Source organism: Microchirus variegatus (genome assembly GCF_963457635.1).
Source record: "Microchirus variegatus genome assembly, chromosome: 6".
Classification (NCBI taxonomy): Eukaryota; Metazoa; Chordata; class Actinopteri; order Pleuronectiformes; family Soleidae; genus Microchirus; species Microchirus variegatus.
Genome location: NC_139807.1, coordinates 3,602,723 through 3,626,449, shown reverse-complemented (window position 1 = coordinate 3,626,449; position 23,727 = coordinate 3,602,723). Strand labels below are relative to the sequence as shown.

Below are 23,727 nucleotides of genomic sequence, written 5' to 3'. Positions count from 1 at the left end.
ACCTGTACTAACCAACCAACCATGAATCTCCTGACGCACATATATTGATTAATAAACTCCAACTTACTGCTTAAACTAAACCCACCCATTACTGTTTATCCTTTAACAGCCTTGGGGGCTGGAGCCACTGCTCCCAGCTGACACTGGTGGAGACAGTCACCACCACCACCATCTAACAACAACAACAATTCACACTTGCATTCACATCTAAAGGGAATTCTGATTAACCACTTAACCTACATGTCTGAAACCACACAGGGAAACATGCAAACAGACAGGATTTGGCTGTTCAAACCCCAGAACTTTGCACTGACATGACAAGTGCTAACCACCGCACTAATCTACTGCTTAGTGTGTTAATTGTTTCTTCCATATGCCATATTTTACTAATGGGCCCCCGACAACAGAGTGGAAGTTAGGCTCAGATATAATGGAATACCGAGAGGAGATAGTTTACTGTTTTAATAATACGTGGTCTCTGTACAAAAACACAAAATCCCCCTGTGATCACATGGAGATAAAGAAAAGCAGCAGCAGCAGCTGCTTATTCAGTATTTACAGTGTTCGGTGCATTAGGGCGTGTCGCCTGCAGACTTTGATCTACGACACGAGCGGAAAGATGACAAAGCCTCTGAAGTCGCTGCATCTTTGCTTCAAAACCACTCCGACCGCGCAGAAAATAAAACCAGGATTAAAAAACGTCACCGTGTCACGCTGTAGTGAAAGATTTCAAACCCTTTATGAATCCTACTACAAATAAATTGTGCTGAGCGAGCAGATCCACAGTGGGCCCCGTGTTATTCCCACACCTGTGTTCGCTGTGGTTATGCCACTTTCTGGGACACTGCTAAAGGAAACAAAAGCTCAGCAGTGATCTTGGGAATTATTCAAATTAGAGGGTGGAATAATTTTTTGAAAAACGTCCGACCTTGGTTCCTTCCTTTCCAGTTTGAGCGTCTCATTCGCTGAAGTCACAAAGCCAAAATAAATACCTGACAGAGCCTGAAAAATCCAGGAGGTTGTTCGACAACATTTATTTCTCATCTGTCCACATTGTTATTCTCTCTGTTGCACCATCACATTGTTTGTTTCATAAGCTCCAACTATAGTTTTTCATCCTGGTCGCCGTGACTAACCAAAGTCCTTTAATCTATTTGTAGAAGCATCAATGACAATGTGTTATTTTCTGGGAAAAAAATAACAAAATATTGAAAACTATGGATTTGGATTTGACCCATACAGTATAATTATCACTTATAACTTTAAAATACGGGAAACATGTATGCACTTATAAAATAACAAGAAAAAAATCTGCTTCTACAGATTAAAGCATTCATTATTTAGTGTGACCTTGAACTATAGCATTACCCTGACTCTTAAAACTGGAGTGAAACCCTAATTTATGTTCGTAGTAAAACCTGTTGTTAGTCCTACTATTTCATGTCAAGAATTATCTGCTGTGTCAGTCACATTACTCCAATCCGAATGCCAATGATCGCAGAATTTGACCTAAAAACAAAGCTGTACAATATACAAAATATTTTAAAAGTCTTCTGAAAAGCCCTTCATTTCAAATATTCAATTTCTTACACGATACAAGTTAATCAGAGGTAAGAGCATCAGGTATTCTTTCTTTTCATTATGGATCAGCTCTGTGACTTCAACACTGGACTAAAGAAATCTGACCTGAAACGTCCTTGAAAGCACTTTTAAATAAAACCAATGAGCGAGTGAGTTTGAAGGAGGTGACGCTCAAGCTGGAGAAGATACAACCAAGATACAGTACGAGTATAATACCATATGATAGAGTGACAGAGATGTAACATTAGAGGCGAGGTCATGGCCATTTTACTTGCATTGAAGCTTGGATTACAGACGTTGCATCATACAATAGTTGCTATTAAATAAGGACTAATGGTGAATCTGGTTTAATTTTAATTTAAATAGCAGCAGCATAGATATCTGTAATCTATCTCGAAGGAGAGCATCTAAATGTCCATCTTTGTATGGCAAAAAAAATAATAATTCCAGCTCTCTCCTCCTCCTCTCCTCCTCCTGCCTGAGAACAAAAGCCTCCACATCACGGTTACTGTAAATGGACCCTGTGCTCTGAATAGAGCATAAATCATGTTATTGCTCATTAGCCTGGGCCAAAAGCTGCTCTCCGATTGGCCCGACAGGGAGACAGGGTGGGGTTAGAGATGCTCAGGGAGGCATAGAGTGGGTCGGGGATACGAGATACAACAAAATCTCCCCTGACTGCAGATGGTCAGCGACAGAGAGAGAGAGAGACATATGCTGACATCCTGGGGTGGACACACACACACGACACACTGTCCTCCTGTTCCTTCATCCAAGCTCTAAAGGCGACTTATGCATGGACACACACATGGTTGTGCAGCAGTCAAAGTCAGGACTAGATGCCTAAGCCTAACCTAAACCCAATTCTAACCCTAAAACCAGGTCTCTGAAGCCCTTTAAAGATGTGAGGACGAGACAAAATGTCCCTTTGGTCCTCACATGTCCTCATGCAGCTCTTCTTTTAAGGAGCCTGCAAATACAAACCTGAACCATAATCAGTTCATACCTAAACCGGACCACAATCCAGTTCCTCAGATATGAGATTCTGCCTCAACAGGACCAGGTTTTGGTCTCCATGAGGACACAAGTACAACCACACACACACACACAAATGGAGGCCAAACCTTGTAGAAACATTCACGCGTTTGACATCCAAAAAGCCTTCATAAATAATCTCTCATTAAACCCAATACATCGAGTGTAAAATCTAATTATTATTTTTTTTAAAGAGACGAGTGGAAAACCAGCAGAGTGAAGATGTATACAGTCTTACAGAGTTAATTTAATCTGGGAAAAGAAAAAAGAAGAAGCTGTGCCTGCATCCTCGCTGAATCATTTGTTTAGTTCTTCCTAATGAGTCTTTCCATTTGCGTGTTCAACCGCTCGCTTCCGCAATTTAGTGTAAATCAAAGCACAGAGTGGTTTTTCCTCGCACGGGCGCTGATGACTGGGGATAAAAGTGAGGAGGATATGAGCGAGTCCACACCAGGACACTGTCCTGTCTGTCCTCTCTGTCCACTCTGTCCACTCTGTCCTCACTGTCCTCACTGTCCTCCCATCAAGGCCAGACAGGACAAGTACGAGAAACTGGTCAAACTGAAAGGAAACTAAACACTGCAGAGGAAGCGTTAAAGATTATTCAATACCGAACAACAGTAAACAGGAATTAGCCCTCACAGAGAGCTTTGCTGCTTTAAAATGAGATTTTAATAATGCAGTGCCTTGCATTGTTTGTGTGTGTACGCTGGGTTGTTGTTGTTCGGTTATTAAATCAATGCGAGGCCTTTTGCAAACTATTAGTATTTGATCGATTGTGGACATTGCACGGCGCTTTGAAACAAAAGTCTTCTGTTTATCACAAGATCAGAGAAACAAGGCTCAACATTTTAGTTTAGGAAAAGAAAAAAAACCTGTGCTTAAAGTTCACTATAGTTTAGGAAAGGGAGTCAGTGTTGGAGAGTGATGCAATAGATGAATCACTGAGGGAATTACAGTCTCATGACTGAGTGTTCGAAATAATAAAAGTTAGTTAAGCTTACAGTTACACAGGAAACAGACAAACACATCATACTAATGTTATTAACCTTCCAAAACACCATTTGGAGCAGTTTTGCTGCAGTGCTATTGTCATCCTGATTATTATTGTGTGCATCCTGACGAAAATGAAACTTTTACCAGGAGGTATATGTTTTTCGCCAGAGTCTGTCTATCTCGAAAAGTCACGGACGGATTTGGATGAAATTTTCAGGAAGTGTGTAAATTTTGGGGCCGTGATCCGTACATGCCGAGCGCAGGCAGGGTGTATTTTGTAGGCACCGAGCTGCCTTGGCGGAGGTCCGCGCTCTCCGAGTGCTTTTCTAGTTGTTATTTGTGATTATTATAAATGAGTTCCATGACTTGAAAGATGCAGACTGCCCTTTATTGTCACTTCAAAACTAGAGGAAAACACTCAGAGAGTGCAAACCTCCACCACTGCTTCCTTTTCCTGTAGTGTCAATTAGCGCTGCAATGAATAATTATTGTCATAATTAATTAATATGTTGATTATTTACTCGATTCATCTATTAGGTGTGTTTTTTATGGATAGGCAGACGCCACAAACCAAAATGATTGGGTTTTAAAGATTTCTTAGTTGTCCGGTGTAAGGAAACACAAACACTCAAACCGATTCATAGATTATCAAAGTAATTCACAAAAATTGGTTGCAGTCCCAGTGTCAGTTCACTCAAAATCGAATGATTTCTTCCTTGGGCCTTGAACTACAATCAATCAAATCAAATCAAAAATCCATTCTTCATTTTTTTCAGCCATTAAAAACGGACACAAACAAGTCTCTCGTGTCAAATGTGACCGATTTCTCACATTAAATAACGGAGATTTACCACAGTCGACTTATTACTGTCATGCATGATAAAACTGCATCTCAGCCCATCCCTTGTTCTTATGCCTGGACTTCAACCAGATACGTATCAACATGCAGCGTAATGGTGCACAAGTGAACAACTACCCCCCCATGCTGTCCGAGTCCAATCTCCACATTAATATCCATCCCCCCCCCGTGAGAGATAATTATATTTCACTGTAATATGAACATAGCATGCTAACAACCCTCCAGCCATTAGTCACTGAAATGCCTCCTGTGGGCTCTGGATGCTCAGAGCGAGCAGCATCGGCTCGTTTTTCCCCTCTACGCTCTGAGGCGAACAGCAGCTCCTTCTGCACAGACTCGCAGGAACGCTAGCGGGGAGGCGGGGGAGGGATGTGGGAGATGATGGGCAGGGCCCGGCACGAGTAAAAGCAGCTTCTTTTTCACATATGCACCCACAGTGGAGGCTACAGATGTCACATACGTAAAAGGAGGAAATGAGAAGGGACAAAAAGAGACGGTAGACGTTCTAAATGAGAAGCGGCGGCGTTTTACGAGGATTACGCACAGACAGTGAAAACAATCCTCTCTACGCGACTTCCTTAACTGACAGAATTTAGGTTTTGCACGCCGCATCCGAGATGAGACTGCAGTGTTCGCAGGGATGAGGAGTCCACTGGGCTGAGTGGGTAGTGAATCGAGACAGTAGGGAAGTGCTGAGACAACAGAAACGTCCTTTCTTAAAACCCCCCCAAAGCGGAGCCGGACAGCTAAGGTTATTAAAAATTAAACACCTCCACTCGGTCTGTGGTCAATCATAAACCCCTTTCTCTATCAGGAGCTGAAATTTGGAGCAGTGAAGTATGAACACAAGGTCCATTTGGGATGTTTTTAGAACATGAAGACCGAGAAGATCGTGTATAAAATGTGTATCTTTAGATAACCAATCATTCAGCAAGTATTCATTTGAGTAAATTTTCATATGTGCGAATTTCACATGCATTTTAACATGACTTTATTGTATAGCATTGTATAGCATTGTATAGCATTGTATAGCATTGTATAGCATATTGCATCAAAAAAAAGGTATTTATAGACTTCTTCCAAATGGAATTCACGGACAAGACTAGTAGGAATTAGTCAAAATATCCATTTGGTGATCTATTCCCATCCTTCGTCGAGCAATACGATAATCGCTATGAGCAGTACTTCCTCTAGAGGGCAGTGACGAGCGCCAAGCTGCAGGCACCAACAAACATAGCGACCATTGAGGAGTTTATTTTATTGGGTTTGATCCAAAATAGACTGAAAAGCAAGCAGATTTTGCTGGGGGTGGAATGCAAGACCGCGAAATGTAAGTCGTCCCATCAATGGGGAATATTTCTCGCTGGTGGCGTTGGTGAAACGTGCCGCACCATCTCGCAGAGTAACTTTCCGCCATTTTAAAAGCCCGTATATAGGTCAAACTTTATTTTCAGGTGGGATGCCTGCTCTGGAATCCCATCATTGGTACAAACATGGGTCTTTGTATCCTTCTGCTTCCCCATCACCTATGTGATGTCACCTGCGCTCCCAGGACTTTGTCCTCAGTGTACGAACAGAATGTGGGGATAAAAAAAAAAAAGGCATTCCAGTATTGTGCTCGTTCAGACGGGAACAATCTACAGAACGCCCTCAAACTACAAAATCGGGTTTATCTCGACCATCCAGCCATCCAATCACGCTTTATCCTCCACATGAGGCAAATCCCAGCTGACATGGGGCAATAGGTGGGGGTCACACCCTGGAACAGATCGCCAGTCCATTAAGAGTGTCCAATTTACTTAATCCCCATATTGTGTATATTACATTTTTGGACTGTGGGAGGAAACCGGAGAACCAGGAGAAAACCCACGGACGCACGGGGAGAACATGCAGAAAGGCCCTTGTTCAGACACCAACCCGGGTCTCCTTGAGTTATCTAGATCATAAAACACCTTAAATTCATTGGATCTCTTAAGGATTTAGAAGAAAAGAGAGATTTGCAATCATGGAATTATTATTATTATTATTATTATGCAAATGATGGTATAAATGGGCCTTTAGAGGATGGGGTCAGGGCACTGAGTTTTTTTACAATAGCACAAAATGGACAGATATTTTACGCTAAAAGGTTATGTAGATTCTCCAAAACACCTGGAAAGGAAGGGTGGGGTGAGGGAAACACTGAACCTTTAAGAATGGGAATAACAATAATGTTGGTCACATCATTCCACTGCCATGTTTGGGTGCAGCTGGGAGGAGGAGGCACTGTAGGGACTTGTGATGTTACAGTATGGAGTCCATGTATGGAAAACAGCACTTACTCAAAGGCGAAGAAGAGCGCGCAGGTCCCCACGATGAGGAAGAGGGTCAGGTAGAAGACTCCTTTCTGCCGGGCCATCATCACCCGCCCGTCGCAGCAGAACGTGTTCTTGCCCGGGAGCTTCTCCCATTTACGCACCTTGCGCGTAATCATCACCGCCGACATGGTGGCGTCCTGTTGTCAGTGCTTCTCTGGGGTAAACGTCACGGGGTGTTATACTGTAAAAAAAAATAAAAAAATAAATCACACAGTGAAAAGGATCCTCCTGGACGACATTCTGGTCAGTTAGTGTCGCACGAAAAACAACTTACTCAGCGATATTAAAGATTTCCTCAGCGCGCGGCGATCATGACTGTGGAGCATTTTTTCGCAATCACATCATCGACGTTTTCTGATGATCCGTAACATTCCCAGTTTGTCTCTCAGTCTTTGCTGCAGGGTGTCATGCCCACGGTGAGACTCGACTCCACGCTGCTGCTGCTGCTGCTGCTGCTGCTCACACACACACACACACACACACACACACACAAACAAATCTCGACGCCTCGTCGTCCTTCAGCGTCCACTCACTAAAGGAACCAAAGAAAAATCATCCAAACGCTTCCTTCGAGGCTGCGGATCCAGCTGAGTGGACCTTGACCGACTGACATTCATATCATATCTGGATAAATCATCAACGAGCTGCTGCTCTCCGCCTTCACAGAACACCACAACGTGAGCGAGGACGTCGACAATACGGAATAAAAATAAATTATAATAGTAATATTATTAATAATAATGTCGGCCTGTGTGCGCGCAAACGTAAACCCGCCGCTGCTGCTGCTGGAGAAGAAGAGCGTTTCCTTTCCTCCGCAAGATGCCAGTTGTTTAGTTAATGGCAGCAGGAAACACGCCTAGATTGAAACGTCTAATCTTAAAGGCGCAGGACAGGTAAAACAAAATGGAACAAAGGAGCCAGATTAAGGTCTTGTGCAGTTCACGTTAATATTCAGCAATCTTTAATTGCACCCAAGGGGATTGAGAGTGTGAAGACATGCTTCATAATGGAGGTAATCTGTGTTTTTTTGTTACCCTCAAAGGGCCAGATGTAACTGTCATAGAGAATAAATGTAACTAAATGTAACCAAATATTATGTAAAATAAAGGTAACTACTCTGTAACATATTGGTAAATAACTTTCTGTATTTATTACTTATTTCACCCGTCGCATGAACTATACACAATGATACACTGCGATCGAGGGGCGATGCCGTCACTTTGCGGGTACACTCTTAGAAATAAGGGTTCCAAAAGGGAACCTTCTACAACTGAGGTTCTACCTGGAACCATTGCTTCTGAAAAACCCTTTCCCCAAGAAAGGGTTTTTCAAGGGTTCTTGGTAACACCGATGGTTCCAGTAAGAACCATTTTGATCCAGAGAACCCTTTAAAACCCCTTTCCTGAATAAAGGGTTTTAAAAGGGTTCTTGGTGGAACCTTTATATAAAGGTTCTACCTGAAGCCAAAAAGGGGTTCTCCTATGAGGACAAGCTGAAGAACCTTATATGGTTCTACTTAGCACTTTTATTTCTAAGAGTGCAACGCAATCACCATGCATTGTGGGAAATGTAGTTAATGGCCAACGCACGCCTTAAAGCAGCATAAACCTATTTTAACACAGATTTTTTAAGACCAGTTAATCACTCGCGGGCCACATAAAATGATGTGGTGGGCCACATCTGGCCCCCGGGCCTTGAGTTTGACACATGTGCTCTATATTGTAATCATAAAAACAATAGTAATGATAATAAAGACCTTTACAGTTGTGGTTATCAAATGGGGTCTGTGAAAAGTGTTCAGACTCATACATTATAGTGTTTATAGTAGTATATAGTACACACTAAATTACACGCACAATTAGTTATTGGTGCAAGTTTGAACAAAAACGTATATTTTTGTTTCATTTCTATAAATGGTTGACAACCTTTCACCCCCAGATTCAAATATATAACATTTATTAGCAGAAAATTAAAGTTGCCAGCAAGGGGATTATAATATATATTCACCTGCCTTTGTGAGTTTTGTTTGTGAGCAACATAACTCCAGTATTGTACAGGTCAAAAGGTCAATAATGGCTCACTTTCGGTGCATATAGAGTGTAATTTTAACCTTGTGGTTGCCACGTGTTGGCGTTGGAAGGCACTTTATCAGATACATGGGGTCAAATCATTTTAACATTTGAGAACATAATTTCAAGGTTTTGGGAAAACACCAATTAACATTTTTCAACATTTTCTGGACCAAACAAATACTCGATTGATTGAGAAACGTGTCGCTTACAGATTACGACCCAGAGAATGAACCAAACATCCTTTATTCTTTGTCTGTCCTTGTGTAATAGACATAAGCTATAAAAAGGACCTGCTGCAGCTTTATATCTGCTTTGGAAGAGGACATTATTAATACATAACCTGTTAGATGTTTCTTTGATGAACCTGCCAACTCAGGTTCAAATATCTGGATGGAAGCATACTCCAAGATGAAGAGGAGGAGGTAATTTGGTCTTGGAGCAAGAAGAAAGCTTTATGATATGATCTGATGCGTACATTTATCATTTAACATGTGAAACACATACTAATAATATAACCAACTCATCTTTTTAAATCATTTAATGAAAGATGTGCCATATTTGAAATAAGAGACAAACATACATAAATCACTGAGACTATGTCAACAAATCTACAAGGAATAAACACAGTAAATGTAGTGCACACTATATCACTGCTCTATTTCTATGGTTCTCAAACGATTATTTACATATTTACGTGTCGATATATATACAGCAGCATGTTTAAAAACTGTTTAAATATTTAGCTGAATCTGCCTTTTGTGGTTCTGACTCACGTTTACCTCAGTCTAAGTGTTTCTCGCTTCTCACTGGTTGCTTCAGACACACGTGATGCATAACCAGGAAGTGTTGTTGCTGTAGAGATGCGGAAGTGCTACTTAAGAAAATAGTAATATTCATCACTATCTTGCCGTTTACTCACATCTAGAGTGATCCAACCACCACACATAGAATCCGTTGTTTTTGCCATGTATTTACAAATCCATGGTTTAAAGCAGAAGCAAACGTGACATCGGTATTCGTGAATTCCCGCTAGCGCACGTCATTAGCGTACTCCCATCATGCCTTTCGCCGTTCATGGACGCGCTGAGCAAGTCGAGAACGCGCAGCTGGGTGAGCAGCTCATGGAGGGTTAGCGAGCAGAAACTAAACATTTTACATTTACAATTTCTGGTATTATTTTCACTTTGCTCCATTTGAAATTTAATATTTGTTCAGATATAAACTAGATAATTCACCTGGGACACGAGTGTGTGTGTGTGTGACCAGGTTATTTTCAATGTACAGTAGTTTTATTCATGAAGCTTTTTTTTACACACAAAACGCAGATTCAAGATGCTCCACAACAAAGTGGAAAAATAAAATCCATAAAGTCAGAAACAAAACAGCGTACGATAAATTTAAAAAGGAAAAGTTATATATTATAAAGGATTAGAAAGATTGGAGTTTTCTTTCAGAGATGAAAATGCAATTAGCTGTTCATAACTACGGTGGCCCTAAAGTGCAAATCACCAATACAAAAAGGAAAACACAACAACATCAACTGAAACATCAACAATTACAACAACTGAAACAACATCAACTAAAACAGTTCTTTGTGTTTTCCCATTTGTGTTGGTGATTTGGACTTCAGGGCCACCATACATTTAACTACTTCATTCTAAGGGTTAGGGTATTTTTTAATGGTTTAGTTCTACCAAATACTAATAATACATATTAGAGAAAATTAAAGTTGTTTATTCAAACAAAAATAAAAATCACTCAAGTGATGACGCGAGTAAAAAACACATGGGAGCAAAAATCTTGTAAAAACTGAGCCTTTATTTTATTTTAAGTTAATGCGATATGCTTCAGTAAACGACTGCAGAGTCCAGTCTTTATCAATGAAATGCACTGTAGTTGTGACTTCACAGAAGTCCAGTGGTCTCCTGTGAGAGCGATGTCCGGGGCACACACATAAATGAGTGCCCCGTCTTTGACGCGCTGCGCCGGCCTTCCTCTGCTGCCGTTGCCTCTTCCTCCAGCTCCGGGTTATTGTTTGTTTGATATTCTGCACCAGGTTAGCCCATCAGTAAATAAATCTATCTTGTGAAAAGTGTACCCCTGCGAAAAGAAAATGTACAATATTAATATTCAAGTTCATAGGTTTGATATTTACATACTAGTTGAAAACAGCCCTGTGGCAAATTCATAGAATAAAAATTGATGACTATTTCATCCAGAAAGACCTTTAGTTAGTTAGCTCGTCTGAAATATGTACACTTTTTTTGACCCTTCCTGTTAAAAGAATCGGAATCGAGAATCGTTAGGAACCAGAATCCAAACAAGGAATCGGAATCGTTTGAATTCAAACGATGCCCATCCCTAAGTACTATTAACACAAGCTATATTACAATATGTAATATGAAATACAATTATAAATATGTCTTAATATAACAGTTGCTTCACAGTTCCACAACCACCATCATTTGACACACATAAGAAAGAAAAGAAAACAGACAACAGTGAATCTCTGTTTATGACAAACTTATTCTGTACATTTATTGATATGTTTATAATGATGTCTACAATGTTTCACTGCTTTTAAATTAGATTTTGTAAGAATTTATTCTGAAAATGTACTGATGATGCTTATAATTATGTCTGCAATGTTTCACTGCTTTTAGATTTTGTAAGAACTTATTTGTGGACCCCAGGAAGACTAGCTTGTCTAACTTTGGTGACAGCTAATGGGGATCCTTTTAAATAAACAATAAACAATAAACAATGACAGACAAATGAGATATATAAGAAATATAAGACAAATGTACCTTTTTTCTTGAAAGATTCCAACCCTACAATAGATAAAAGGATTGGTCATTATTTTATTTTGATAACATTAGCAAACCAATACAACAATGTTACAAACCAACCTGTCTATAAGTTAAAAAAATACTTTTTTAACCTTAGATGTTGGCACTGTCTTTATCTTAAAGCATTATATGTGCTTACCATGACACTCTTGAAGATGTTTCTTGAAGGCTTTAGTGTGAGAAAGCACTCTGTAGTTGCACAACGGACAATGATAGTGGCTGATTCTTATAGGAGTTGGTTTTGCTTCCTTGCAATAACACGACATCACAAATTTTTCTGCAGAAGAAAAAAAATGTAAATGAGCAATAATAGTAATTTACATATTTGTTTTAACTCACATAAAAGAGACAACATACAGTGTTTTGTCAAGATACCTGTGTCTCCATCAACAAAATACATAGCTTCAGTAAGATGCTTCTGAAGTAGATGTCCAGTAGTAGCCTCTACGTCCAGACTGCAAAATATACACTGCTGATCCACAAAGTTGAGAACAGACTGTGCTTCACTGAAGATCTGATGTGAATCTGTCAAAAAGAACATTTGCTTGATAACACACACCGTCAAAGAAAGCCAATAAAGTTTTATTTGAGTCACATTGATAGCCTGCATCCCCTCCAGGAGCTATATGCAACCCAAAAAAAACTTGGGTGGCAAAGAGTGACGTATGTGAACCATAATTAATCAATCCTTTCAAAACAAGGTAGACAGTGAAGAAGTGTCATGGATGCTCTATTAGGCTACCTGTCAACACAAAGACAGTGGGCCAGGCCGAGCCCCTGTCGATAGGGTTGTGTGTTTGACACTTTAATATAAATAAATGATTAATATAAACTAATAAAAAGTATTATTACGATATTATTAACAATTAAAGTGAAGTCCCAATGAAGCACTGAGGCTTTCCTAACAATTGTGTTGGAAAAAGATTCAGATAAAGCTTCAACGCTTCAGTGACGGTGACATCTGGTGGACAACTGAAGCCATAGCAGCCTCTCAAGAGCATTACTGAAGCACTCACACCGTTTCAAGCCCATGTCAGCAATAAAAGTTTAGAAAAGACTGTGTGCTCATTTTTACATGTTTTGGCCAATACTGTAAAACATCCCAGATTATACCAAAGAATAAATCTAAATGATATGAAGGGTTAAATTGGTTAGGGGTTTATTTATTTGATCATGGTATGTGAACTCAGAAAGATTGTTTTTGTACCGTTTTACACCAGTGTCCAGATAATAGTTTGTCATAGGCTTTCGAAACATTTTGAAGCAATGAAGCAGTTAGTGCTTCGGTCACGTGAGGCTGGTGTTTTGATACAAGCTCTGACACAGAGGTTCGAACCCCTTCGCTTCAGGAAGAGCGACACAAGCTCCAAAGGTATCGGTATCATTTGCCCATCACTAGTTTTCTGGAAAGATAAAGCTGGGTGTCATCTGGGTAACCATGGAGGTGTAAATTGTTTTGATGGAAAACATTGCCATGGGGCAGAAAATGATGCTGGGCTGTGAAAGATTTAAGAAGGACGAACTGAATGATTTCTTTGATGTTCTATAAAAATTTTAATTATATCTATAAACCTTTCCATATGTTTCATGAGAATATGGCTTCTCACCTGTGTGACTACTTTCATGGATTATCAAATGCGACCTTTCAATAAAATGCTTCCCACATGTGCAAGAAAATGGTTTCCTGAGCAGATTGTCAAAAGTATAATGATTCCAGACAGACAGCAAAACTAAACTTTTAAAATATTTTTTACCTGTGTGCGTTTCAGACTCAGTCTTTGACGCGTGACAGTTTTCTACTTCGTTCCTCTTACGTTTCTTGCACGGCTTTAACTCTGCACTTCCATTAGACACAGAGTCAAGATGATGACTTCCTGTCTGCTCTCGTCTCTGAGCTACAGGAGAGCTGTGAGAGAGGAGCTGGTGGTCACTGTCTGGTTCTGGTTCCATGTGGTCACTTTCTTCAATATCAGGAGTCAATATTAATGTATCAGCCTCCTGCTCCTCTTTACTCTGTAGTGACTCTGGTTCCTCTTGGTCCAGACTAGATTTCCTCCCCTGGTTCCAGAGCTGCTGAACCTCCCCCTCTTTACAGACATGCTGCTGTGGAAGCTCTACAGACCCAAAGAAACAACATTGTAACATTACTCACTTTTATTGTGATTGAAGACCGACAAGGGGTCTAGCTCCACCCGTACTGTAACTGGTAACCCTAAGGAAGGGGTACCAAAAAATGGAACATGAGGGTTGGTTACTCTGAGACTATTCCTTATGGAAACGCACAAAAATACCGCACCGAATCGTTCCACTCAGTGGAAAAGAGAGTAGAATGGGAGGCAGAGCATTCAGTTACCAGCCTCCTTTTCTGTGCAATCCAGCTCCGTGTCGGTTCAGGAAGCGGACACTCACTCTGGATTTAAAGTTACACTTAAAACCTCCCTTTATGATAAAGGCGAATTAGATCGACAAAAGGACCAATGGGTGTCCACATGGATGTTGTGCAAGTGTATTTAAAATTGCAACATGATGAAAAACAGACAATCTTGGTTTGAGGAATGTCAAAGTATAACAGGAGTCACATCCTGGCTGTACAAACCTGTCCTGTGTAACTTTATTACAGGGCCCCACTTCATACAGAGTCTGTGCTGAAGATCCACATCTTCCTCATGTTCAATGGTGTTTTTTTCCACATGGTGACTTCCTGTCTGATTTTGATTCTGACCTGCAGGAGTCATCATTAATGTGTCAGCCTCCTGCTTCACTTCAAGCTGTTCTCCATCATGACTGGTGCAGGTTTCCTCCTGCTCCTCTTTAACCTGTAGTGACTCTGGTTTCTCTTGGTCCAGAGTGGAGTTCCCCTCCTGGTTACAGGTTACCTCCTTCTCTTTAAAGACATGCTGCTGTGGAAGCTCTACAGACACAAACACACACAAAGGAATAGGTTACAGTTGATATATAAGAAAATTAGAAGGAAGTTATCTTAAGATTGGACAGTTCTTCGTTAATGTATAACAACTGCAAAGTTGAACCTATAAAAAGGTTGATTCAGTCAACTCCTTACTCAAGTCCAGATGGGGTTGAACTGTTGTTTAAATTACCATTATAGTCCAGCAGATGGAGCATACAAGTTCCTTGGGAACAGTGCTGGACCAGTGTGACCTTCAAAGATCATGTGAACTTTACAAAGTTGAGAGAATTTAGAGAATGCATACTTCACACTCAGTTTAAACATTGTGTCCTGGTTTGAGACAAAATTAAGCTACACTGTACATTTAAACCAAACTGATCCATCACCATAGCAACGCAGCTTTTGGTCCAGACTGGAGTTCCTCTCCTCTTTACAGAGCTGCTGCTCTGTGAGAACCTCCCCCTCTTTACAGACATGCTGCTTTGGAAGCTCTACAGACACACAAGAAACACAAATGATAGGTTGCAACATAGCTGACAACTTCAGTCAAATCCTCGTGGATGCAAAATAAGTCAGAGCATCTTTTCTACTAAACTAAACACTTTGTCACATTCACTTTTTAGTAGCTGTTAGTAGAAGACTATTATGGTTTTACAGACCTATTCGCAACAGTCGAGGTTTGCGAACGAACTCCAACAGTTTGCGCTGACGATCCAACTCTTCCTCGTACTCTACGACGGTTCTTTCGACGTGTCTGAATATTTCTTCCGCCGCAAAAGTTAGTCGCTCGGTGATGAAATCTCTGAAACACTGAAGCGAAGACATCGCTGCTTCGTTAACAACAGGAATATTTTATCTGCGACACAAAAACACACCACCTTCTTCACGCTTTTTACGTCCGCATGCAGAGTACGGAGCTAACGCTGCTAGCTGTGTGTTTGTTTACTTCCGCTTTGGGATGTCTACTTCCGCTGGGTTTGCTCCGTGTCTTAATAGTCAGTTGTTTTTTATATTTTTATTTTTAATTCACTGGGTTTAATTAATTTTTTATTCCAGCCAAATACAACGTGTTGCTTTACTACTTATATTTTTAAAGGTTTACTTCACCCAAATACTAATAATAAATATTAAAGAAAATGATACTTGTTTGTAACTTATCTCGATTAAACAAGATCATCTAACATATTTATTTATATACAATTCTGGACTGAATGTAGAATCAACACAAACAGTATATTTAAATACAAAGAATGTTTTAATGGCTATCTTTAAACTTTAAACATCTTTCTTCTTTGTAGATATATTGTAGATTATAAGAGGTATCTCCCGACACAACGCCACTTACTTATTTCAGCCCTTCATCCTCTACTGGATCAGTCGCCACCGGAAGTAAACAGACAACGTTAACTGCGTTAATTTTTTTTAATGCGCTAAATTATTTAAATGAATCGCCAAAATAAACATGTTACCTCTGACAGCTCTATTAAAAACACAAGAAACTTGCAAGAAATACAAACAAAAGGTTTTATGTCTAGGACTGTGAAGACAATAAATGTTTGAAAGAAACACTTTTTCTAGGAGGTAAGGACACTCATCGTATAATAAGAACAAAACCAAAAAAATTGACTAGCTTAATAACACCCAGACATTGTTGATGAACAATAAGACACTGTGACGTCTTCTCAGTGTGAAGTTTAGACTCAATGATTTTCATCCTCTCTCCCAAATATAACAATAAAATGATACATTTTATTCAAAAAGCACTTTTCCAAACACCCAAGGACACTATACATGACAATAAAAGACATGTAAACAATGTACAAAGAAAACACTTTCACATAGTGTGCAGGTGGTGACAAGTTTTATGCTTCTTTAAAGAGGCGTGAGATGGTCAAGAGTTCCAGTGCTGCAGAGCAGAGCAGCTGGTGATCCCCATAGTGGCGAGGCAGGTTGAGAGGACAGTGAGATGAGGAGGATCTGAGGGAATGGGAAGGGGTGGTAATGTGGACCAAATACGGAGGGGTGAGGTGATACAGAATTCTCCTGTAAAATGGGGGTGATGTGGTGGAAGGAGAGGGTTTTGTTGTTTTTCACATCTTTCACAGGAATAGGACTTCTCATCTGTGAGTCCTTTCGTGCCTTATCAAATGCGAACTTTGACTATAACGCGTTCCACATGTTTTACAGGAATATGGCTTCTCGCCTGTGTGAGTTCTTTTATGGACCATCAACTGCGCACTTAGTCTAAAACACTTCCCACACGTTTTGCAGGAATGTGGTTTTTCACCTGTGTGAATTCTTTTGTGGAGCATCAATTGTCCATTTAGTCTGAAACACTTTCCACATGTTTCACAGAAATATGGCTTCTCACCTGTGTGAGTACTTTGATGATTTACCAAATGTGAACTTTGACTAAAACACTTTCCACATGTTTTACAGGAATATGGTTTTTCACCTGTGTGAATTCGTTGATGGACCATCAATTGTACACTTAATCTAAAACACTTTCCACATGTTTCACAGAAATATGGCCTTTCACCTGTGTGAATACTTTCATGATTTACCAAGTATGAACCGTGTCTAAAACACTTTCCACATGTTTTACAAGAAAATGGTTTCTCATCTGTATGACTTTGTTCATGTTTTAGCAAATCTGAACCATGTGTGAAACTAATTCCACATGTTTCACAGGAAAATGGTTTCTCTCCTGTGTGGACTTTCATATGAATAATAAGTTGAGACTTATAAGCAAAACCTTTTCCACAAGTGTCACATTTAAAATACTTTTTACCTGTGTGAGTTTCAGACTTAATCTTTGATGTGTGACAGTTTTCCACTTTGTTCCTGTTCCGTCTCTTGCATGGCTTTGACTCTGCATTGCTATTAGACATGGTGTTTTTTTCAACATGGTGACTTCCTGTCTTATCTCGACTCTGAGCTACAGGAGGGCTGTGAGAGAGGAGCTGGTGGTCACTATCTGGTTCTGGTTCCATGTGGTCACTTTCCTCATTATCAGGATACATTAATGTATCAGCCTCCTCCTTCACGTCAAGCTGTTCTCCCTCATGACTGGTGCAGATTTCCTCCTGCTCCTCTTTAATCTGTAGTGACTCTGGTTCCTCTTGGTCCAGACTGGAGTTGCTTTCCTGGTTACAGAGCTGCTGCTCAGTGAGAACCTCCACCTCTTTACAGACATGCTGATGTGGAAGCTCTACAGACACAAAGGAATAGGTTAAAACCTTGCTGACAATGATTTAAAGTTTAAAAAAAGCTTTGGTGGATGCACAGTAAAGACTGGAAAACTTTTGTTTGTAACAAAAGAGTGACGCACTGTTTAGCACAGTCTCCAACATTGTGGAAATTCTCATTTTCATGAGAAAGAACCTGTCATTGATGTTTCAGTAACAACAGGTCATGGAGTAGTATAGGACTGCAATAAATGTTTACTAATACGTTTTGGTTATAATTTAACAATGGTATTGGCCGATATGCAAAGCCAAGATGTTGGTATCATGACCGAAAAAGTTGGACCGGTGCATCCCTACTACATTTAGCTTCTATTGTTCTTCTATGTATTTTATTCTACATAGACACTCAAAAATTCATCTAAATGTATTTTAAAATAAAATACCCAACTAAAAAAATTATCAAAATAAACTACAAAATCCAGCAGCCACAGCATGTATCAAAATATAATACTGCATTTTGTATTTTCAAAATACTCAGATTTTAAGGAACTCTTCCTTAAGTATCTTTATTTACTTTCTTGGTGTTTAGTAAGAGATGGCGAACAATCCAAACGCAGGATCTGACTACACTAATGGTGCGTTTCATCACAGTACGGATGGATAATTTACTCTACAACTGAAACGGTCATTGGTCTGTGCTCAGCCTCTATTAAAAACAAAAAAAATATTAACATCCAATACAACATTACTCAGAAGCCAATAATGACTCTGAATTGACCGTATTGAATGTTGTTGGTCTCTAGGTGGGGCCCTGCGATGGGCTTGCGAAATGGTTGAGATTGGAACAGCACCCCCGCGACCCTCATGTGGATGATAAAGTGGTAGAAAACGGATTTGGATGGAAGTTTACCATAGCAATTGCTGAAGGCTTGAGAACATACACAAATTCAGTCTAGAAGATCCAATTATTATACTGCAACTCCAATCATAAATGATCTAATTCTAATACCTGTATTCTTCCCCCTAGTGGAGCATCACTCTACTGCAGGCAGTGGAAGGTGTGTGTTTTTATTATTAAATCACCGGGGTTTTCACAGGAAAGTCTTTGCTAATTTAAGAATTTATGGTTAAAAAACAAAACAAAAAACATGTATATTGTTAATCCTTTTTAAAAATAAATATTGTCCGTGTTCAAACAATGCATAATTACACAAAAAATATTCATTATATAATGGTAAAATCATATCAGATGCGATACTGCAGGTATATACAGTAGGTGCTTTATCTCTGAAAATTCATGTCATATTTCTGCAGGGTAATTTGCATCACGCCTTCAACTATACCACACATTGTTTTGATAATATAATTTAATTATTGACTGAAATGCCATCTTAAAATACATTAGATGTCAGACAGATTCAAAGAATAGAGAAAACTAAAGTACATTGAAATATCATGCTTACTGTGAGAGGTGTAATGTGCATTTTTGCCCATTTTTGGACAGAAACAGTTTCTGTGACTATACAACAAAATTAAATCAAAAGGTTTTATTTAAACAAACAAATAACGTTTAATAAACATTTAGTTCCCCCAAAAAAGGTTTTTCAATGTTTCAGGCTTTACAGGGTTAAGACCATTGTGGTTTTACAGACCTATTCGCTGTAAATGTAGTCGAGGTTTGCAAACGATCTCCCACAGTTTGCGCTGACGATCCAACTCTTCCTCGTACTCTACTACGGTTCTTTCGACGTGTCTGAATATCTCTTCAGCAGCAACAGTTAGTCGCTCGGCGATTAAATCTCTGAAATACTGAAGCGAAGACATCGCTGCTTCGTTAACAGCAGAACTATGTAGCTGTGACACATGAACATACATCCATGACACACCACCGTACGTAAGCTAAGGCTGCTAGCGCTTTGTTTACTTCCGCTTCATATGGTTTACTTCCGCTGGTTTGGCTTCGTGTCAAAGAGGCCCGTGTAAAACTCTTCATATGACACTTCGAGACATGGAGTTATGTTTGTACGTATGTATATATTCTATATTATAATTCAATGAGTTTAGAATTTTGTACAAACATTCCTTATGGTCATATAAAGACAATAGTTCGTGTCTGCAGTGGCGGAGACCGCAGTTTCAGGCAGCTGCAGCGCCATCTACCGACTTGGATGACCAAAGACGACATTTAACTATGATATTAACAACACTACGGAAGCGGATTAGGGTTATATGTGACATTTCTTTTGGAAACACAACGAAATAAATTAAAATAGCCAGAATTCTGACAAAAAGACTGAATGCATTATATTTATTCTGTGTTGCTTTGCATGAGTCTGATAATGTTAACCTGTATTTCAATAATGTTTTTCCATGTACATTTGGAAATGTATATTTTACTCATTTAAGACTGCAATCTTTCTACTCATTTATTATCTATAACTTTTGCTTTTTAAATGTATCTTATGCTGTTTTGTTTCTGACTTTATGGATTTTATTTTTCAACTTCATGAATTAAACTACTGTACATTGAAAATAACCTGGTCACTGTCATTTATTTTATGTCACACACACACAAACAACTGTTCACAATATTGCACGTATACTTAATAATATTATTTTTAATTTATTTTAAATTACATAAACAATAGTGTGGACAACTGTTATTAAAATTCGTACCAGGAGCCGTTTGGGCCACTGCCATTTGTGGCTCGAGCCCTAACAAGCTGTTTATAAATGTAATTGAATGTTGTATATGATACATTTAATAATGGGATAAATATGACTAAATGTGCTATTATTACTGTCATTAAAAAACATCAAACAAAGATTATATTCTTTTACCTCGCTGGCAGCTGTGCCTCAGCTCTACACTGTGTTTAAAAGACGATGAGGTCGTGGGCCATGTTTTCATGATGATATGAAGTGGGGGGGCCGCATGTAAATGATTGGGGGAGGGGGGGGACTAGAAGCCATGATAGAGGTAAAGGAGGTAAAGAGGGAACATTGGGGAAACACTTAGTAACCAAATTGCGAGTCTGAAAATAGTGACAGATGAGTAAAAGGGAGGCCATAGCGAGATGACAAATTGGCAAATCTATCAAAGACACCATCTACATACAAATGTTTGAATTGTGTAATAGGCTTGTCATACTACACTGAACATGTCGAGTGGTGGAAGCAATTAATATAAAGATATTATTTTGAAGTGCCCATAGCCCCTCCTTCCTGCTGCTGTGGGAAGTGAGGACAGCAGTGCTCGGAGAAGTTTTATTTTGTTATTTCTTTATTGAACAAAATCATGTACAAACAAAGGCTTAGATTTTTTTTATACATTTCAAAGGGGCAGGTGCTCAGGAAGAATGCAGAAGAGAAAATTTACATGAGAAAATAAACAAAAATCATTAAATAAATTAAAATAAGATTTAAAATAATCATATTTTTTCAAATAAAATGATAATTTCATTGAATTTTTACCTTTCATTGGGGCTTTGGTGAAGGAAAGACACCCGCTATGAAACACAATAAATCTAGAGCTAATCTTTAGAGAAGGGTTCAAGTTGGATCAGCCAGTCATGAATATCAGTCCAGATTGCTTCAGAGGACAAACATTTAAAAAAACAATAAAAAAAAGTGATCATAGGTTTCAATATCATCACAAATGTAATCATTTCAAAACCAAATCTCTGCTTTAACAGATACACACTGCATACACACCATTTAAAATGGATTACCTTTGCTTTTGGATTTATGAAAAGTATTTACTGCGCAAAGAATATATTAGAAGATTTGTTGGAAGGACTTTTGAAAAGACAATAAATGGTGTGTGAGGTTACCAAACATTTTTCTATCAAATGCGATCTTTGACGATAACACATCCCACATTCTTCTTCTAACCAGAGTGAATACTTTCATGTTTAGTCAAATTTGAACGTTGACTAAAACACTTTCCACATGTCTTACAGGAATATTGTTTCTCACCTGTGTGAATTGTTTCATGTCTTTTCAAGGACCCACTCTGGGTAAAACCCCTCCCACATGATTTACAGGAATATGGCGTCTCACCAGAGTGAAGTCTTTCATGGCATATCAAATGTGCCCTACGATTGAAACACTTTCCACATGTTTTACAGGAATATGGCTTCTCACCAGAGTGAGTTCTTTCGTGGACCATCAAAGTCCCCCTCTGGGCAAAAACCCTTCCACATGTTTTACAGGAATATGGCTTCTCGCCAGAGTGAAGTCTTTCATGGGATATCAAATGTGCCTTACGATTGAAACACGTTCCACATGTTTTACAGGAATAAGGCTTCTCACCAGAGTGTATTCTTTCATGTAGTACCAAAGTCCCCATCTGGGCAAAATCCATACCACATGTTTTACAGGTATATGGCTTCTCACCAGAGTGAATTCGTTCATGTTCTGTTAAGCGCATCCTTTGAGTAAAACTCTTTCCACACGTTTTACAGGAATATGGCTTCTCACCAGAGTGAATGCTTTCATGTTGTTTCAATGACCCACTCCGGGTAAAACCCCTCCCACATGTTTTACAGGTATATAGCTTCTCACCAGAGTGAAGTCTTTCATGGGATATCAAATTCCCCCTCAAAGTAAAACCCCTTCCACATGTTTTACAGGAATATGGCTTCTCGCCTGTGTGAGTTCTTTCATGACTTGTCAAATGTAACCTTTGAGTAAAACTCTTTCCACATATTTTACACGAAAATGGTTTCTCACCAGAGTGGATTCTTTCATGTCTTTTCAAAGCCATGCTCTGGGTAAAACACTTTCCACATGTTTTACAGGAATGTGGCTTTTCACCAGAGTGGATTCTCATATGTGGAATGAATCCAGACTTAGAAGCAAAACTTTTTACACAAATGTCACATTTAAAAGGCTTGCATGGCTTTGACTCTGCACTTCTATTAGACACAGAGTCAACATGGTGACTTCCTGTCTGATCTCGATTCTGAGCTACATGAGAGCTGTGAGAGAGGAGCTGGTGGTCACTGTCTGATTCTGGTTCCATGTGGTCACTTTTCTCCTTAACAGGAATCAGCATTAATGTGTCAGCCTCCTGCTTCACTTCAAGCTGTTCTCCCTCATGACTGGTGCAGGGTTCCTCATGCTCCCCTTTAATCTGTAATGACTCTGGTTCCACATCAGTGAGAACCTCCTCCTCTTTACAGACACAGAGACACAAACAAATAGGTTACAACACAGAGAAGAATAAGCACCCTGAGCAAGGTGAGCATCATTAGTCTACACCTAGAGCTCACTAAGTTTGAACTCACAGGAGTCTCTGAACATACTTAACAAAACACGGCAACTGTTTTTAAACAAACAAACAAATAAATAAATAAATAAATAAATACTCGACTTACTATTATAAGAGCTGACATAACTGGGTACAGCACAAGTGGGACTCCAGCTGTAGAGCTTAGGCTCTACATTAAAGCTATACTTACCTTTCTTGAATGTCTAATAGCACTTAGTAAAAATTTGAACATGACCACCTCCGCCTCCCTCAAAGTCCCACCCTCCAGGGCAGAACCACAGCAGCTATGCGCATGCGTGATTCATTAGCAGCCTGGACACTGCATGCTCAGGTGGTCCTCGCTGCTCTGACAGTAGGCTGGGACAGCGGAGGTTTTCAACACGCTGCTTGTTGAGCTCAGTAACTGCATGTGAGAGTTACCAAACACCACAAAAGATTTAGCGACGAAAAAGTCGGCATTTTGGCAACACTGCTCTGTCAGAGATACGCCCGACTCAAGCTGTGACAGCGATCGGCGAGACGCGTGACATAAGATAGAACTGTAGCTCTGCGAATAATTGTATTCGGTCCGAATATTTTAATTGCTGAGTTTCAAAACCTGGTGGGT

General features: G+C 39.5%; 2 protein-coding genes across 2 annotated transcripts in view; both read right to left on the bottom strand.

Annotated features, from left to right (window-relative positions):
* Nucleotides 1–6,956, bottom strand: part of zdhhc9 (zDHHC palmitoyltransferase 9) — a gene marked incomplete at both ends in the record, with an annotated part of 28,909 nt that extends 21,953 nt beyond the window's left edge. The window contains one exon of the mRNA XM_083891397.1: nucleotides 6,793–6,956. Within this exon, the coding sequence (XP_083747523.1) occupies nucleotides 6,793–6,956 (164 nt within the window). The remainder of the gene's footprint in view (nucleotides 1–6,792) is intronic.
* Nucleotides 6,957–10,864: 3,908 nt separating this feature from the next.
* Nucleotides 10,865–15,504, bottom strand: LOC310928545 (uncharacterized protein). Its single transcript, XM_083891114.1, has 8 exons — nucleotides 15,317–15,504; nucleotides 15,044–15,148; nucleotides 14,346–14,660; nucleotides 13,504–13,863; nucleotides 12,125–12,274; nucleotides 11,889–12,026; nucleotides 11,708–11,731; nucleotides 10,865–11,000 (listed from the first exon to the last, which is right to left on the bottom strand). The coding sequence occupies exons 1-8, from the start codon at nucleotides 15,480–15,482 to the stop codon at nucleotides 10,966–10,968; spliced, it is 1,293 nt and encodes a 430-aa protein (XP_083747240.1). The 5' UTR covers nucleotides 15,483–15,504; the 3' UTR covers nucleotides 10,865–10,965.
* Between the last annotated feature and the right edge of the window lie 8,223 nt (nucleotides 15,505–23,727).